General features: G+C 33.3%; 1 protein-coding gene across 1 annotated transcript in view; it reads left to right on the top strand.

Moving 5' to 3' along the window:
* LOC117181994 overlaps positions 1 to 18,024 on the top strand; it is a 51,565-nt gene that overhangs the window by 5,762 nt on the left and 27,779 nt on the right. The window contains exons 2-13 of the mRNA XM_033375012.1: positions 2,495 to 2,919; positions 8,089 to 8,381; positions 9,269 to 9,642; positions 11,008 to 11,319; positions 11,741 to 11,885; positions 12,837 to 13,194; positions 13,929 to 14,298; positions 14,636 to 14,848; positions 14,927 to 15,415; positions 15,777 to 16,058; positions 16,657 to 16,945; positions 17,059 to 17,335. Of these exons, the coding sequence (XP_033230903.1) occupies positions 2,495 to 2,919; positions 8,089 to 8,381; positions 9,269 to 9,642; positions 11,008 to 11,319; positions 11,741 to 11,885; positions 12,837 to 13,194; positions 13,929 to 14,298; positions 14,636 to 14,848; positions 14,927 to 15,415; positions 15,777 to 16,058; positions 16,657 to 16,945; positions 17,059 to 17,335 (3,827 nt within the window). The remainder of the gene's footprint in view (positions 1 to 2,494; positions 2,920 to 8,088; positions 8,382 to 9,268; positions 9,643 to 11,007; positions 11,320 to 11,740; positions 11,886 to 12,836; positions 13,195 to 13,928; positions 14,299 to 14,635; positions 14,849 to 14,926; positions 15,416 to 15,776; positions 16,059 to 16,656; positions 16,946 to 17,058; positions 17,336 to 18,024) is intronic.

Raw genomic sequence — 18,024 nt, 5'->3', positions numbered from 1 at the left:
CTCAGCTAGCGAGGTCATCAGTAGGCAACCCAATGAGGGCCTATTAATAGGGTCTTTATAGAATCTAGATAGTCCCTCACACACTATTATTCAAAAGCATATTCCATTGCTTTTTATTTTGTTGATTCAAATAAAATATTATTAAAATATTAAAAAATTGATCATGCTTTAAATTCTGAAGTGTGATGCTATGGTTGCAGTAGTATTAAAGTTTAACCAGCACATTGCCATAATCTATTACCAGAAATTTTTGATTCAAAGAAGAAAAATATTAATCCAATTGTAAAATACATTTTCTTTGCAAAAGTTCAATCTAAAGGATTTTACACCTTTTTGTAGCCTCTGACAAAGAACACTCCTCTCTGTTTTCTCGTATTTTTATTGACATTCGATTATTAACTAACATTATTACTAATAATTAAAGACAAACGCAGTTTGTTAAAAATATCCGCAAGCACCAAGAATCGAACGGACGCACCGCAGGTTTACAAGTCGAGCGCTTAATCCCCAAAGCTACGATGCCACGCTGAGTGCGGTATCAGAAATGCTTGACCGCATTCATCCGATATTTTACAAATAAGGAAAAAATTTTTTTGAAGCTCGATTTGTTATATATGATTTTTAAACATACTTACTTGATTTCAAATTAAATCGATCTGTAAGAAAAACTCTTTTCAAATTTTTAAGACATCAAATGTTTTTAATTTTTTCAGAAAAAAATGAAATTTTTCAAAGTTTGCATTTCGGTAATTTTTTTAATTTTATCTTTTTAAATTGAACTATAATTAAGCATAATAACATTAATGTACTTTTTTGTACTCTCCTCTGTATTACCCGTTTTACCTGTCGAGGGCTTTACAAGATCCCCTCAAGAAAATAATTAATTGATTGAAATTATTTGTTAAATATATCTTTATGAACAAAGCTTTTTATCTAGTTAAATTAAAAAATATAGTGTTAAAAAGTGAGTATATAAGTAATGTAAGACAATTAGTATACGACAATAACCTGTCGAGGGCCAGTAGAGGAAAAGCCTAGATTCCTCCAGCTAGGAAATCTGGCTGCGGTCTCGTGAGAGCCAATATTTAGTTTAGGCATAAAGAGGCAATTTCTTCCCGGGTATATATATATATATATATATATATATATATATATATACATGTATACATTTTTCTCCTGGGAAATAATTTCCTGTATCCTTATCTTCAGTTTCCCTAGTTAAAATATTATAAAACCTATTGTGTTTGTTTAAAAAAATATATCCTCATCTATTTAAGTTATGAAAATTCAAACAAATTAACAAACTGACATGAATTAGGAACTATTTGGAAAGTTAAATATAAATAATATTCACAAAGTGACACTTAGGAGTTTGTAAATAATTATATAAGCGTGAACCACTTGAATTTTTTTTTACAAATACGTCTCAGGATAATTATAAGAATAGAAAAATCAGTCAATAAAGTGGAACTTTACACAATTCAGGAAAAAATAACCATTTTTATAATGCGACCATAAAAATTATTTTGAAAAGTGGTTTCGTGACGAAAAAGTGAAAATGGTGTGAAGGGATGTGAAACATAAACCGTCAGACATGCAACTCATTTAGTCCTTTTTTGCTAAAGCCGATTTTGATAAATGAAATTGAAATCGATTTTAATTTTTTTCCAATAAAACTATTGAAATTTGAAAGTTTTCATTTACTTCGTCTATCATAAAAACTGTAAAAGAGATTTCCTAAAGTTGTTGTTCCACGAAGTTGTTGATATCAAATGTAATAAAACTTTTCTGGATTGAAGAAAAATATATATCTGATTTGAAGTGAAAATTTTCTTAATTGTAAACTCAGTTCTAAACTTCAGATAATTAGGTCTGCTATTTTTTTTATCAATTTTTCTTACATCGAGACAAAGCTGACCTTCTTTTAAACTGATTTTATTTTAAAATACCTTCAAGTAGTTGTTATTTCTGATGATGAGATAGTTTTGAAGATAATTTTCAATATTCATGTAATCCGGAACCCCCATTAAATATTTGGACTTATTGGTCTGCATTTTTTACACATTTTAATTAAAAATGTCTTTAAATACTTTTCGAAGTTAAAGAACTTATTACCATGACTTACTTAATCATAACTAACTTCTTAACCTTGCCTAACTTAATCGTAACTGACTTCAATCGTGACTTACTTGAGCTTGCTTAAATTAACCGTGACTAGACCTTGACTAAATTCAGCGTGACTGACTTAGGGTCGATTCTCCGTTAAATCACGTGCACCACGAGTGCAGGATCTTTTAACTCGCTAACCTACGTTTGTGAATTCGGCCTTTAATCATTACTAACTTATCATTATTTAATCTCTTGTCTCTCTGCTCTAAAATGGAACACGAGCAGGAACACAGTATGTCCCTAACGTTCTGGGCAACTTCGACAATTGTACATCATCTAACCCCACGGGAGGTTTTTCCAAATTTCACGGGTTTTTTCCTTGAAGGTGGATGTGTCGACGCAGGTCGACCTCCATGGTGGACCCGTCCACATGGATTGGGATCGACGTGCAACACCACTTTATTCAAGGGAGGACATCAAAGAACAATACTGCATCACGAGCAGACAACTAGATGCTGTCGAAAGATCCGGAGGCGGGATTTTTGGGTGCCTTACCAATAGAGGACCATCACCTTGTAGTTCAACAAAAGCGTCCATTCTCTCAGCATGTGTTCGAAGTGCACCCAGTGATGAGAACCTCTATGATGCTGCACCTTATCCCCGAAAACCTTTGCAGATCATGCACCAGCAGCCTTACTCGACCTATCCCAGGGGTCTGACTCGCTACAAAGCTGATGAAGAAAATTGGGTCGAGACTTCCTACTTTCGTCGTAGACCAAAATCCTTCTGCATTGTTTCTGATCCTAAAAGGTAAACAGAAGCTTTAAGTACTAGGAAGTAAGAAAAGTTTTCTCTGGTCATAAAAAAACAAAAGAGTCCGCGTCTTAGAAACGACTTTTTATGAATCATTTATAGAATCATAATTATTTTATTTTGTTAATATTTTTTTAATGTGTGCTTTCATCTGGAGACGATAAGTGGTTTAAAGATTTTTTAGATTTAATACGAAATTTAGGTATCAGAGATTTATGAGGGTTTTTCCCATAGATTAATGATTTTTCTAGAAAAGTTGAAAAATTATATTAGTGGTAGCGTTTGCTTAAATAAATATCCTAGATTTTTAATCAAATTGCCATTACAGTTATTTAGGTAATAAGTTTAATTTGCCTAAAGAATGCATACTCACACATAAATTGTTCTTTTGTGTTTAGAGATGGATACATTATATGCACTCTTACTCCAATTATCTGTTCAAAAAATAATAAAAATGCGGAAGAGGAATTAAGAATTCAAAAACAAAACGAACAAAATTTCCATTCATGCTCTTCAAAATCAAATCCGACTTTCCACTTCCGTTTGTAGACCAATGCATTTACTCAATTGATGCACTCAATATTTTATGTACATCAATTGTTTGCGATTTAAAAGAAAACAATCTCTTTTTATGGGAGGATTTACCCTGGCGGATCGAAGGAACCGAATGGAGCCTCGATAAAGTACCCGTAAAGACCCCATTGGGTCCCCATTCGTTCCTTTTAACAAATTTAAAAACAAAACAGAAAAATCAACTTTTAAATGATTTAAATTCGGATTTTACGTTAAAATTTCCTATAGAAGGTCACGGAATAATCTCAATAGTTCTTTTTGCAATGGTAAAAAGTTTGAAAAAATATAAGACGTGTACCGCCTGTTGACTGCTACACTTCAAACGCATCATCTGTAAGTAGCAGTCAACGGGCGTTACACGTCTTATATATTTTTTTAACTTTTTACAGCTTCAAAAAAAATATTGCAATTATTCCGTGAGTTTTCAATAGAAAATTTAACGTAAAATCCGAATTTCAACAGTTTCAAAGGTGATCTTGCTGTTTTTTTTTATTTTTCTAAAAAGGTATCGAATGGAGAACCAATGGGGTCTTTACGGGTACTTCGTAGAGACTCTATTCTGTTCTTTCGGTCTGTTAGGGCACTCACAGTTTTTACTATTTCAAATATTGATCCGCTAAGTTTAGTTGAAGGTACGAAAAATCATTGTTATTTTTTTCGTGAGTTTAGGATGTGCAACATCTATATATTCAGCCAATTTCAATATGAAAAATTCAAGATAAATGAAAATAACGTCCTCAACCCTATCCACAATAAAAAGTATTGTTGGTAACATGAAGAAGTCGGTTCAATTTAGCGTAGGTCAAGTATCGGTTTTAAAATTTTTTCACATCTAATTTTCACATGTAATGCTTCATTTTAGGTAGAATGATAATATTCTTTGATCGATGAAGCTACCTGTTGAATTTTGTCCACACAAATTATTCAACAGCTCTGATTGAATATCTGATTAAAAAGGTTGATCGGATATACATACAGTAAAGATCTGAACATAGGAAATTATGAATGGATATATATTGGCAGTTAATGGATACCTTCCGGGTCCTGACAGGGTATATAGTTAGTATCTTATTTTCATTAAAACCACAAGAGTGTATGATTATTCATACATACAAGAGTGGCAGGTTTGTGGTTAGTTGATGGTTTACCTCGCAGTAGTGGTTAGCCCTAACTTTTAGCCCCTGAGTGCTGATTACACTGAGGTTTTGGTGTAGCTTCTGACCTTTATATGTCTAACACCAGACAATTCACGAAAGGGAATAATTCTTTACGCAACCATAATCCCAATTATATTATCTTTAAGTGTAAAATTACAAAAAGTCTGACATAAATAATATTTCTTATCTCATCTTTGTTAGTCATCTGTGTTAGGAAATAAACCTGAGATTGTATGAAGATGGATAATAACTCTTGAGTGTAGAGGTTGTATGAGAGAAGTGCTATTTGAATTTTCTATGTCATCGATCATTGAATTTCCACTCAACTGATTACCGCAGACAATATGCCCTTCTTTAAAAAAATATTAAAAATAGATTATTAAGATTCAATAATTATTTGAAATTCTGCTTCTGGGAGTTATATAACAGTAACGAAGATAGTACTCTATCAAAGTAGGCTTCAAATTATATCTACTAGAAATAACTGAAGGTGTGCAAAGGTTGATTCTAGAAAACTTTCTCATCATTGATTTCCAGCTATTCCTTCCACAAATGAGAAGCCTCAACAAGTTGCCTCTATTCGGGGGTTTAACCACTTCATTTGACTTTCAAAAGAGTCACTTCGCCTTTCTTACGACCCTTCTGTCGATGGACTAAAGCGCCTTCAACCTAAAGTCAAACATACTGTATATTTTTCAATCGCATGGTCTATTTACAACTTCCGGAGACCCTGAAAACTAATTTGCATTTGACAGGGATTAGTCCTTATTAGAAAAGGTGGGAAAAAAGCGAGGGTGTATATAGTTGTTTTTCCTGTGATACAGCATGCGCGGATCACCGCGGTATGGCAATAGTCGTGTGGCTTTCACAATTCCCGAGATAATGCCACTCATATGTGCACTATAGAAACTCGACATAATGGGGGTGTATAGCGCGAATCGGCGTAATAAAAAGTGCAGTGAATGAACCGAAGGAAGGGATGCTAGAATTGTTGCAGCACCACTACTAACAGAGATGCATGACATTGGGTGTGGTTATAGTTCTAGTTGAACAGTTATTAATGTTCATCGATCGCTTAGCTATGCAGCTTGCCTTAACAAGTACGTCAGAGCTTATAATAATTATGAAGATGATAATAAAAGTTGTGATATTGATGATAATAGGACGAGTCCTTGAAGTGATGGTAAATTTAAGGTTTTTAGGCTCTTTGCAACATTGATGGATATATTACATTCTTGGAAGTACTTTTTCCATCTATTTGATCCAATGATATCATTTTATCATTTGTATGTAACGTGTTCAATGTTTCATTTGCTACTTATTCCATACATTTCATCCCTATTTCCCAATTTTGTCTTTCGTCTATATTATAATTCTAATCAATTGCTTTATCATTATTTCTTGTGATCATCTTCTTCTGACCATCTATGCATTCTTTCAATGACTAATTTCCTTTCAAAAAAACCTCACTAGAATCCGCTCCATCGATTTACCATATGAATCCAAGAAGCCTTCTTTTCTTATTCGTCACACAGCGTTTTTTCTAATGCTATATTACTTCCTTAAATCACAGAATTTAATCTCTTGCTTCTAGACAGCAGTCACATCTATCTAGTTTCTCCTTCTAGTCAATTATTTTTTCAATAAATCTTTTAATAATTTTATAACACGTCGGGCTCCTTTCCCATGCATCATTACGTCAACCAAGCTTTTGTATATGCGATTACCTCGTTCAATTAATTTCATCTCTGCCCCTTCCTTTCATCTTATATAATTATTTTATTTACGTCATACTTAAAATAATTTATATTCTATCCATCATGTTCAATTGTATCTGGTTTTCTAGTCGATCTATTCCACCTCTCCTAGTTGTTCCCTTTCCAACCTCACAAATCCTTCCAATTTGGACTTATATATGGCTTTTGATTCAATTCGCATCATCTACTTAACAAAGTATTTATAGACACTTTCCTCATATTCATACGTTTCGTATATTTAATTATTTTTCCTTTCAAATGGTTTCTATGAATTCTCTTCTGTAGATTGTGTTTTATCCAAATTATCACTTTTATTAATTAAATAATTTCTTCTCATCTTATGCTAACCTATACAAAAAAATCCATGGTATTAAAATGTTGCAAACAGTTGACAACCGCTTTGTGTAATAAAAAATCTGCCCATTTCGCAACGTTTTGATGCGATTTTCTAGTTCAATTTGATACTTGGACATTTTGTGTGTATCCTATCCAATATTTCACCTAATTTTTCGGGTTAACTAATTCGGCTACTTCAACCATCCTATTTATCTAACTAGTTCAATTTTTCTATTCCTTTCATTTATATTATCCAGTCGGTGTCTATTCATTTCTGTTGTATTTTATCCATTCATCAACTAGCATTCTTAGGTCTATTTCATTCCAAGATATCGAGCTCATGCTCATTTTTTTCTTTTCATAATTTATATTTCCCCAGGTTTTTTTTGTACCCATTCGATTGATTCCACGAATTCTATTCTTTAATTTTCAAAGTACTCATCTATATTTCCCGCCAATCCACCCATCCTGTCCAACTATACCACCAATTTTATCATTTAATTTCTAAAATAACCATCGCATACTTTCTACCATACCATCCATCCCACTTATCCCCCACGAATTCCTTTCTTTAATTTAAAAATTATTTATACGATATTTCCTACCAATTCCACACTTACTATTCATCCATTCATAACCTCTAACATAACTATTCCGTCCATCTGTTCCATCAATTTCATTTAAAAGTTTCATAATAAACATACCCTATGTGCCACTAATCGATGCATCGCATCTATCTACTCTATCAATTCTATCAATTCTTTCCTTTGCTTTCAGACGTAGACATACCATAGTTTCAACAATTCCTATCCCACTGCTTATCCCGTCCATATATTACATCAATTCCGTCCAATTTCACAAAATGAATGTGTTGTGTCTATCTATTCAGCCAATTATATCCTTTAATTTTTAAAATATCATTACCTTATTTTCAGAAACTTAAGATCCAAGCTCTTTAATTTGTATCGGATTTATTTACCTTACTATGTAAACCTATCCATTTCTTAATATCTTCAATTATTCCTTTTCATTTTCTATTCGCCAAATTTAATCAAAATCCTTGAGATTCACCTTCTAACTACTCTATTTATCTCATTCATTTCCTTTTTTCCACCCTTTCCATCTATCTTATCCGAGATGTATGACATTGAACCTAGTCCAGCAACTATTAATACTTATCGATCACCCATCTAATGTACATCCATAAGCGTGCCTAATATAATCATACTGATGGCAATGATAATAATATTAATCGTGTCGATAATAATAATAATAATATTCATAATAATAGATTGAAGCATCTTACTACAGCTATTATCCCGATTTTCACTTTCTAAATAAAGGTACAACTGGGTGCCCGAAGATGAGGAGTCGACCAAGCTGGAAGGACCCAGACCAGTCATATCTCCAATTCCTCCAGCTTCGAATACTTCCTCCTTGCCTAAAACAAAACATGTTAGCTTTGCAAGGTCACATACGCTGACCTCGTTCGACGTGTCTCGCAACAGAAGTCCTCCGAGACCCCACAATCAGGAACGACTGATTGATTCGCAACCGACCATGCAAGGATCTATGTGTGCTACCCTGCCTATAGCACATCCCTATCCTGCAACCGAGCCTCGGATTCTTGTTCTTGGTAGGTTAAATAAATTTTAAAAAACGGAGACAGCTTTTACTCTTTGTAAACGGAAATTAATTATTATTATTAAACGGGTATTAATATTTTGATAACTGCTACTTTAACTTTTCATTTTTTATCAGCATGTAAAAAAATGTGCGTGAGCTTTTCAAAACCTAGCTTTGAGGTACCAATTTCATATTAATTTTATTTTCGAGGAACATGCATTTGGTATTGTAAAGGGCAATAAATAATATTAAAAGATTATTTTATAGCTTGAAGGAAATATGAAAACGGCCGTTGGATTTTTTTATCTTTTCATTAATCCTCCATTTCCTCTAATAATAATGTAGCCCCTTTTAATATTTTTCCATTAACCGTATTCTTCCAGAAAGCTAATTTGACAACATTAAAATTACACATTGTCCTAGGAACAATTAGGGATAATAGTCTACATTATCATGTAATCTCCATGTGCACAAGTATAAAAGTTAATGAAAGATAGTACGTGTTGAATATTCAAAACGAGGGTGGCTCTAGTTACCTTCATTATAAAAGTTCTTTGATTTTATTTTACTTCAGTGAATAATGCTGAATTACGAGCTCTATTCAAGAAATTTTCTTACCCTTTTTATCCTTTTCAACATTTTCATTTCATTATCAACATTTTTTACTCAACAACCTTTCTTAAATATAAAAATGTCCTGAAGGCAATCATAAACACCAAGAAATTCTAAAAAATCTAAAATTCTATTTTCAAAATTTCATTTGAATTAAAAATTTATTTCTGGACTTTTTCATTTTGATATACATAAATACCAAGAAATTCTAAAAAATCTTAAATTCTATTTCCAAAATTTTATTTAAATTACAAATTTATTTCTGAACTTTCCATTTTGATTTAGAAAAACAGCCAAAACGCGGCGCTATGAAAACACAAGCGACACAGACGGAAGTTGCGGCAGGTTTACGGGGTCGAGTGCTGCCTGTGACTTTGAGTCCTAGAACAATTCATCGTGTCAAAATGGTATCGCAAGGTGCACAAACGAATGGAATTTGCAATGGAAGAAAATTGACGAAAAGCTACTCAGAAGCTGGCCAATTTGGATCGCCATTGGGGCACACGAAAGAGGAAGTAGAGCATGAACCTCTGCAAAGGACACAGAGTGAGGAACCTCCAAGGTCACCTTTCATGGTTGACACGCCACCTCGGTCCCCTGGAGCACCTTCTGTCTATGAAGAATTACAAAACGGAGACATCGACAGAATTCTAGATAAAGTGAGCCTATATCATTCATTTATGCTAATGCATTTCATGTCGAATAATAATGAAATTAATTTAATGGTACTTGATGAAAGTTCAGGATTTCAAGTCTTGATGACATTTCTTGCACACAAGTTTACCTTATATCATAAAATATATTCATAGGCCTAAATATTGCTAGACTTAATACTAACTTGCAGTTTATACAATTTTGGGTGATTCGTACTATTAAAAGGGGAAAATAACATTTAAAGTTTAATTTGGCGTGTCTAGGAACACAGTAAATATTTGGTTTAAGCTTTCCTAATTTCTGTGAAGCTAGCCGCCTTTTCCAATTTCCCTGAGTTCACTAAAAAAATTTGTTCTACACTCACTGAATTTCGATAATCTTCGGCACAGCCCTAATTTCAAAGATAATTTTTTCAAAACATTTCTAATCTTAAAGCTTAGAAGTTTTTACAGAGAACCTAAGCGGACCGAAAACGTGCTGTTAACTATACTCCATATAATACGACGACTCTAGTCGAAAAAATTACTTTATTATTTTTTTAATTTTGTGTTTGAAAATGTAATTATTATTATTATTCCCATTTTTAACTCTTTAATTTAAAATTCCATTTCTAGTACTTTTTTATAAACTGCTCGAATCAAGGTTGAGGACTAAAATTGAGAATTTTTTAAACTCTAAGGATACAGAATGTGCCATTTTTTGGCCTGAAAAAAGAACCTTTTTTTCTTGTATCGATTAGGAAGCCCCAGTTCTCGGAGAGTGTAACTACAGGAAAACCATTCATAACTTTCACAAAAAAAAGAACAACATTTTTTTTTACAAAATGTGAACAAAATGAAAACAAATTATCTCGATAATTTAAACTAAGTTATCCTAATTTTCTTTTTTGGTCTTATGAAAATATATGTATAATAATAATATTTCTTTAATATACGGACGGATTATAAAGCAAACGACCTCGAGCAAAATGTTGAGATCAAAGTCTGGAGTCGCTAGAGTATGTGGAAACAGATAGAGACATCCTACCGCATTTCAAACATACTGGGGCTTAGAGAGATTCTTTTCAGTTTGAAGGAGCCTTAAAGAAAAAAAAACAAATATTTATTAAAGAATTAAATCTGCAGGTAAAAGAATTAATTTAAAAAATCTGTATGGTTTAATCAATTATTCATGCAGCTAATCATCACTAAGATTCAAACCGGCTTTCGTCTGTTACTCCAGAAGTATTTTTAAACCTTGAAATCATTTTTCTTTTAAATATTTTCCAAAAACCTCAAATAGTTTTAATATTCTACCTTAGACGAAAAAAATAATTCATCAGCACAAGGATCTATTTAATAATCAAAGCTTTATTGATTCTTTTTTTTTAGGATGATCAAGAAATTCTCATAGATTTTAAACCAGCTCCTGTCTCTCCTGATGCTAGGGCAATGTTAAATAAAATAGCTAAACCAATTAGAAGGTTTATACCACTTCAAAAAACGCTTTCTGATGGAGAAATTAGGGTGGAAAGGCGAGAATTAATTGGCGAAACAGGGGAGCCCAGTTACCCTCATACGTGTAGAAGAAATCATCATGATCCCTGGAATCGAAATATGCGTGCTCCCGTCCAGTTTTCGTCTACTCCAGATGATCTTTTTTTAATGAAGGTGACCTCTCCGACAGATGACCCCATGGAAGAGGTAAATTATTTTGTTGCATAAAGCTAAAATTATCATAAGTGAATTGAAAAAATAATAAACAATTCCGATCAAAAGGTATATTTAATGCTGCTTTCGAACCGTGGGCCTTGCAATTTTTTAATTGATGTCGTAGAATTTTGTTATACACTTACTAAAATTTTAATTTCCTTTCCTTATAAGACTGAACTTTAAAGCGTTAAGTGTTTAAAGCTTGAAATGAACTATGTTGAAAAATTTATTATTTTAAAAAAAGTCTTTCATTTTCTCGTCAAGAAGCCAAATTTAAAGACTTCAGGTATATTAATTTTTATTTAACTCGTAAGCGCTAGAATTTCTTTTCTTTTAAATAAAAATAATGTATAAATGTTATGCTAATATACAATATAGACATTTATATATAGAAATAAATTCCTCGCTTTAGGAATTTCATGAAAACATTGTTCGTCGAGGGCTTTATCGTAAAAGAAGCGTTTCTCTCAAAGATGGTGTGCAAGTTATTTGCAGCAGTGAAATTTTATTTCCAAGATCTCTTCCTACTTCTCCTACTTCTCCGGCTGCTATTACAGGTAAGAAAATTTATCTGTATAGATTAAAGAAAACTTAAATAATCACCAATTGATAAAAAAAACTTCTTTACTCAACTGAGATAAAATGCAGACTCAAAATTATACTTGTAATCTTAGGTCTTGTCTCTTGGATCTTGTAATTTTAATTTTTGGAGAAATATTTTCATTGAATTTAAAAATTATTAATGATATTTTCACCATAATGAAAATAATTTGTTGAAATTATTTTTGAAGAAGTGATCAAGTATGTTAGTTGATTCGAATATAAAATATTAAAAAGGTAAGGAACCTCGTTGATGAACCGATAATAAACTGTTGACTTTTTAACTCTAGGGAACACCAAAACCAAAATTTATTTTTTTAATATAGCTCCAATGACTGATCATAATAACTATCAAATAGGTCTTATCCTTCAAAAGTCTCACAGATAAATTTCAAACCATAGCATGGCAATCGTGGTACTCAATCTCGGATATTACCCATTCGGCAATATATTTCAGTTTTACTTCTACTGGTATAACCAAAGGGGTTTAATTTACTACTGATTGTGTGTTTATCTTTGCGATAGATACATCAATAATAAGCGATTTCAAAACAGTTTCGTAATAGAAATATATACGTTAATCTATAATATAAAGTGGAAAGTACCGGAAAAATCATTTTCCATAATAAATTAAGTAAACTGAGAAAAACGGATTATACCGTTTATGATCTTTGATTTTAAAATTTGGGATAGCAATATTTACATATATAATACCTTAAAATCTGAATATTATTTTTAAAATCCTGGATCATAAAACTCAATATGTCGAATTTACGGCTTAATATCTATAGAATAGTATAATCCATTTTTCTCACTGTATTCATTTTGTTTCTCATTTATTTAAAATATTTCAAATTGTATCAATTAATTACAAATTTGTTGAAACATTTGTTATTCCTTAATTTCAGCACCTAGTCGAGTCATGCAGAGTTGTAGAAGTGAATCTTCGAATCGAAATTTGTTGCAAACTGGTCACGTGATTGGGATATTATCATCTCCATTTGCATCGAGTGATTCTTTAGCCAATGATGGCACGAGAGATCACAGTGACGGAATTTGGAATGAATCTCAAGCCACTGTACTGCAAGCTGATTCTTTAGCTCTATTAACCCCTTCTTCAAGAAGAAGACATCTTCTGCTTCTTCAACATCAACAACGATCTTCTATGGACACTGAAGCTCTTGATGTCGAAGACGAACTAGACATGTGCCCTTCTAGTCCAGGAATTCGACTCGAGACTGCCACCCCCGTATTAATAACGCCAAGGTGAGTAGTATAATAAAATTTTGTTTGAAATGACTCAACTTAAGTTTCGCTTTCCAAACTCCTTACTTTATAGTGATTATAATTTTTACATTTTTTAATTAATTATTTTTTTAACTGTAAAAAAATCGAATCAAATAAAATAGAAATGAATATAATGAAATATATTTGTAATAGATTATAACAGAATCGGATAAAATTAAGTAGGTATAGAGAATTCGGGCGGTTTGTCACTTCTAGAAAATAACCTGGAACAAATGCACAGGATAAACATGAGCAGGGTAAATATCTCAACAGCGGGTAGTCATTTATTATAATCAACAATTTATTTTAAATCAGTAATATTAATTTTTATTTAGAAACACTCGCAGTGTCACAACTATTTATGAAATTAAACTATTTATTTTACATACATTAGTATTTTTAATAAATAATTATCAATTTTCGGTTGTATTATCCACTGTATGTAGGTTTTCCCTAACATTGCCCAATGAAAAAAGATAAGAATAACTATTGATAAAATTAGGTATAATTTTCTTGAATTTTTGGGATTGCGTAGGATAAAACTTATTCCATATCATACAATCACGTAGAATAGAGCTTTATCCCTCATTCCTAGGAATAAGAAACGATAGACCTATAGATTCCAACAGGGAAAGAAAAATGTACACCGAATAGGGCCATTTAATAAGCACTTCATAAAAAAATATTTAATGTTTTTGTGAATCTATTTCCAGCATCGAACCATCATCTTTAATAAGCAACGGTAGACCAAGAAGTGGCTTTTTCCGTCGTAGTCCAGGCCCTTCTCATTCACAACCCCACTCGCAATCATCGAGCGAATTTGGACTCAGTTTAGCCAGAACTGATTCGGGAGGTCGGACTGACATATCGGAGACCTCCACCACTGATGATTACATCACTGCCAACACATCCACTGGAACTGGGACCACTGGAACTGGAACATCAGCCACAACAAGTTCTTGGTCCAGACCACCATTTTTACCATCTAGTGCCGCACCTTCAGCAGCCTCGACTACTGCTACAGCTGCTGATGGCAGCTCCTTCGAAAGTGCCAGCTCTATATATAGTTTAGCTAGGAGCGAGGTGAGCTTTTCTTCTACTAATCAATTTCATCAACTATTCGGTAGAAGTAATTTTCCAGTTCCATGACTTTATCGTCAATATCTAGATGAGGTAATCTTCACCCTCTGAGTAAAGACGATAATAAAATTCTACTATGTGGCGTTTTTATCACCACAGCGTCTACTTTTGTTATAGATTCAAGTTTTTTCTCATTTGGTCATCCTTAGCCTATATTTATAATTTCGAAATAAGACTGAGCATGAAGATTTCAATAGTTACTTTCTTAGTTGAAGATGGATATTAGTTTATTAGGATAAGAGAAAATGGAAATAACATATAATTTTTTTTGCACTTGTAGGCAGTTGTCGAAGAACCTAGTAGCCCTCAACCAATCAAAGAAGAAACAGCAGCTCTATTTGGTAAAGAACAGCCTCCATCACCAGCTAGGTCAACTACTAGCAGCAGCTCCGGCAGTTATGATTTAGAAGATGCCATACCATCAGCTGTTCAAGAACCTTTCCAAACTGCTTCTCTTAGTGGGCATGCTTCTGAAGTTGAATTAGATCGTGAGGTAAATACAATCAGAACAAGAAGGTGAAGTTGAGCGCTTAAATTGAAAAGTTTAATACATCTTTATTATCGTAATTAGGAAGGTCATCGTTCATCTTCTGGAGGATATGCAGAGTCTCCACCAGATCATCACATGTGGACTGAAGAAGAGCGAAAAAAGAGAAAGAAAACCTTCACTCTCGATTTTCCCAGTGAAGTAGACCTTGAACGCACAACTGAATTGATTTTAGATAATATGGATGTTAGTCCTACTCCTAGTCATCGTCATAGATCTAGAGGAAAACCAATGTCGACAAGAAATCCTTATAGAAATAATAAAAGGAGGGATTCAGCTCAGCAGCAAATAATTAGGAGTCCTCAGAAGGAGGAATGGAGGGAGCAGACTGAAGATGGAGGTCATGTTCCAACTTCTGATGATTCTAGCTGTAGTCATCATTATCATCACCTTCATCATCATCATCATCATCGACACAGGGAAAGTGGAGATGGGACACATCATAGGAGAACAAGGGAGAGTCCAAGAAGGAAAACTGGGAGTTATGTTTCTGCGAGAAGAAGAAGTAATGAGGTAACTTGGTTGAATTTGTCTCCTCTTTAAACCTTTTCTTTTTTATCATTTTTTCTATTTTTATTCATTCTTATCTAATTTTTGCTTTCCTCATATATACCAAATATAGTTATACATATTTTATCTGCTTCTACCTTCTCCTCTTCTGATTTTACTTATTCTCACTTATCACATTATCTTTCTTGCTTTTTGATTTCCCGCCCATCCTTATATTTCAAAACTCTTTGATTTTTGGCTTCTGACTCTTTTCTTTTAAATTTTTTACGCTTGTTGTAATTTTCCACATTTCCAATTTTCTTCATTTTTAATCCTTTTTATCTTGATTACTCTCCTTTTATTTCATTCTCCTGATTTTATTAAGGATAAAAACGCAGCAATAACTGGTAGTTTACCAAGAAGAAGATCTCGTGCTGTCGAAGATGTATGCTCCAGTAGGTTAAGTCCTGGAGGACGTTATCAACGAAGTCCTGGCCATAATGGACATACAACTGTGATTGTAAAATCTCCGAGTCCTGAAGCAAGATTGAAAGCACTGTCAGCTGAATCTTTAAGATCGGTTAGCCCAGGAAGCGACAGTGTTTTTTATAGTGAAGGAGGTGATCAACCTTTGGACACCCCTCATTGTCATCATTGTGGTAGAGAAGTGAGTTAAAATTTCTTTTTGTTTCTAAGTAGCTCATCCGGCTTCCCTTCTTTATAATGTAGTTTAATTTTTAATTCCTCTCTTCATGCCTAGGTTCTTCTCTTTGTTTATATCCTTTTTATTTTCTTTCTTTGCTGTTCCTCTCGCTTTTTTTAACTTTCTTGTCTTCTTCCTCCTATAACTTTTTTCTTGCAACTTTTCTAGGCTTATTAAAGTGCTTTTTTGCCTTTACTTCTTTAGTATTTTGTAAAGAATTGTAACTTGGTCTATTTTCTTTATTTTTCTCGTTTCTCTTACATATTTTCCTTTTCTCTCTTTTTTCTTCTAAATACTGAGCTTCGTTTTAATATTTCTATGTCCATATTTTATCATTGTTCATATTTTTTAGCTTCTAATTATTTCTTCTCCTGTATTTCTCCTCTTTTAGGTTCATCGAACTCTTATTTTCAATTCTTTTTCATCTGTCTACTCTCCTCTGCTCTATGTTCTCTTTACTTCCTTCATTTATTCCCCTAATTCTCCATTATTTGTCTTTTTAAACATACACTTTCCTGAATCCGCTAGATTTTGGTATTTTTTTCTCTTTTTCTCTTTAAAGGTTGCAGAAGATATCGTGCAGCCACCAGCCAGATTCGCCGATTCACCCGAAAGTCATAGAGCAACCCCGAAACAAACAACTCCCAGACTTTATAAAAAATTCGAAAAAAGGTATCGCTCAGAAGATCGAGGAGAAAGAAGGCATCATAGAAGCGTTGGAGGAAGATCAGACGTCAGGGCAAAATCAGAAGAAAGAGGAGGAAGACCAAGCAGTCGAGGTTCTATTGAAGATGGAATGAAAAGAAGACTCCAAGCTCGAAGTACAGACGCGAGTTTGGAAATTCTAACAGGTCTGTTTTTTAAATAAATATCAACAATTTCTTTGGCTACTTCAATTTTATATTTATATCGACTTTATTTTAAAAATTTTTAATTTAACTTTCTTTATTATTATTCTATTTAGGTCGGGAAGACGAGGGCACTTACATCGAACCCTATACTAGCGGTGAGTGGATTTATATCGGAGATCTTGAAGAAAGTCATGCTTGGAAAAGACCAGACAGCCGAGATGGTGACGACGAATTTCTAGAATATTTTTCCAGGGAGAGAAGAGGATCTCATGAATCGACAGGTAGTGAAAAGTGCTTCAGAAAAAAATATGAAGCTGCAACTCGTAGGATGGTTCATAGAAAAACGAGTATAGAAATGTACAAGAGGATACAGAGGAAAAACTTTGGTGAGTACTTTGTTCACAAGTTCCGTTATCGAATTTAATGAAATTTGATCTTCTCAGCATGAAAACAAAAACACAAACCCAAGATGACTCTCTCGGCTCCAGTTCTACCTCCCCCCTCTCCCAACCCTCCCTTATTAACTGAAGTTTTTGGTGGGACTGACGTTAGAACTACAATCTCGACCATATGACGATTTGATACTTAACTTTGACATGATTTCGACTCAGAAAATAAACTTATTGCATAAAGGTGTTAGTTGGGCTTATAATTTAAACAATGAATAATACAAACTACAAAATAGCCTCGGAAAGGACTGGAACTTTTAATGACAATAGGCATGAACACGGAAAATCTAAAGGTCATGTTTCAGGCGACGAATGGAGACTGGGTGTTTGGAATGCTAGGGGAGTAAATGATCTAAAGGTAAAAGAATTGCGTGAAACTATGGACGTGAAGAAACTAGACATTTTATGTGTGTCTAAAATAAAGAAAAAGGGATGCGAAAGCAAATACATAAAAAACGGCGTGTTGAAAGGCGGATTTGAAATATGGTCAGGAGTAGACTGTGAATCACATGGTAAACAAGGAGTAGGTCTGATTTTGAATGAGAGAGCAAAGCAGCATCTCGGAGACCATGGTTTCGTGTCTCCCAGACTGCTGTGGGCTAGAATGAAAGTAGGAATCAGAAGACTATT

Source organism: Belonocnema kinseyi, chromosome 10 (assembly GCF_010883055.1).
Source record: "Belonocnema kinseyi isolate 2016_QV_RU_SX_M_011 chromosome 10, B_treatae_v1, whole genome shotgun sequence".
Taxonomy (NCBI): Eukaryota; Metazoa; Arthropoda; class Insecta; order Hymenoptera; family Cynipidae; genus Belonocnema; species Belonocnema kinseyi.
Note: the sequence above shows the minus strand (reverse complement) of the source record. Positions and strands in the feature narration are given on the sequence as shown.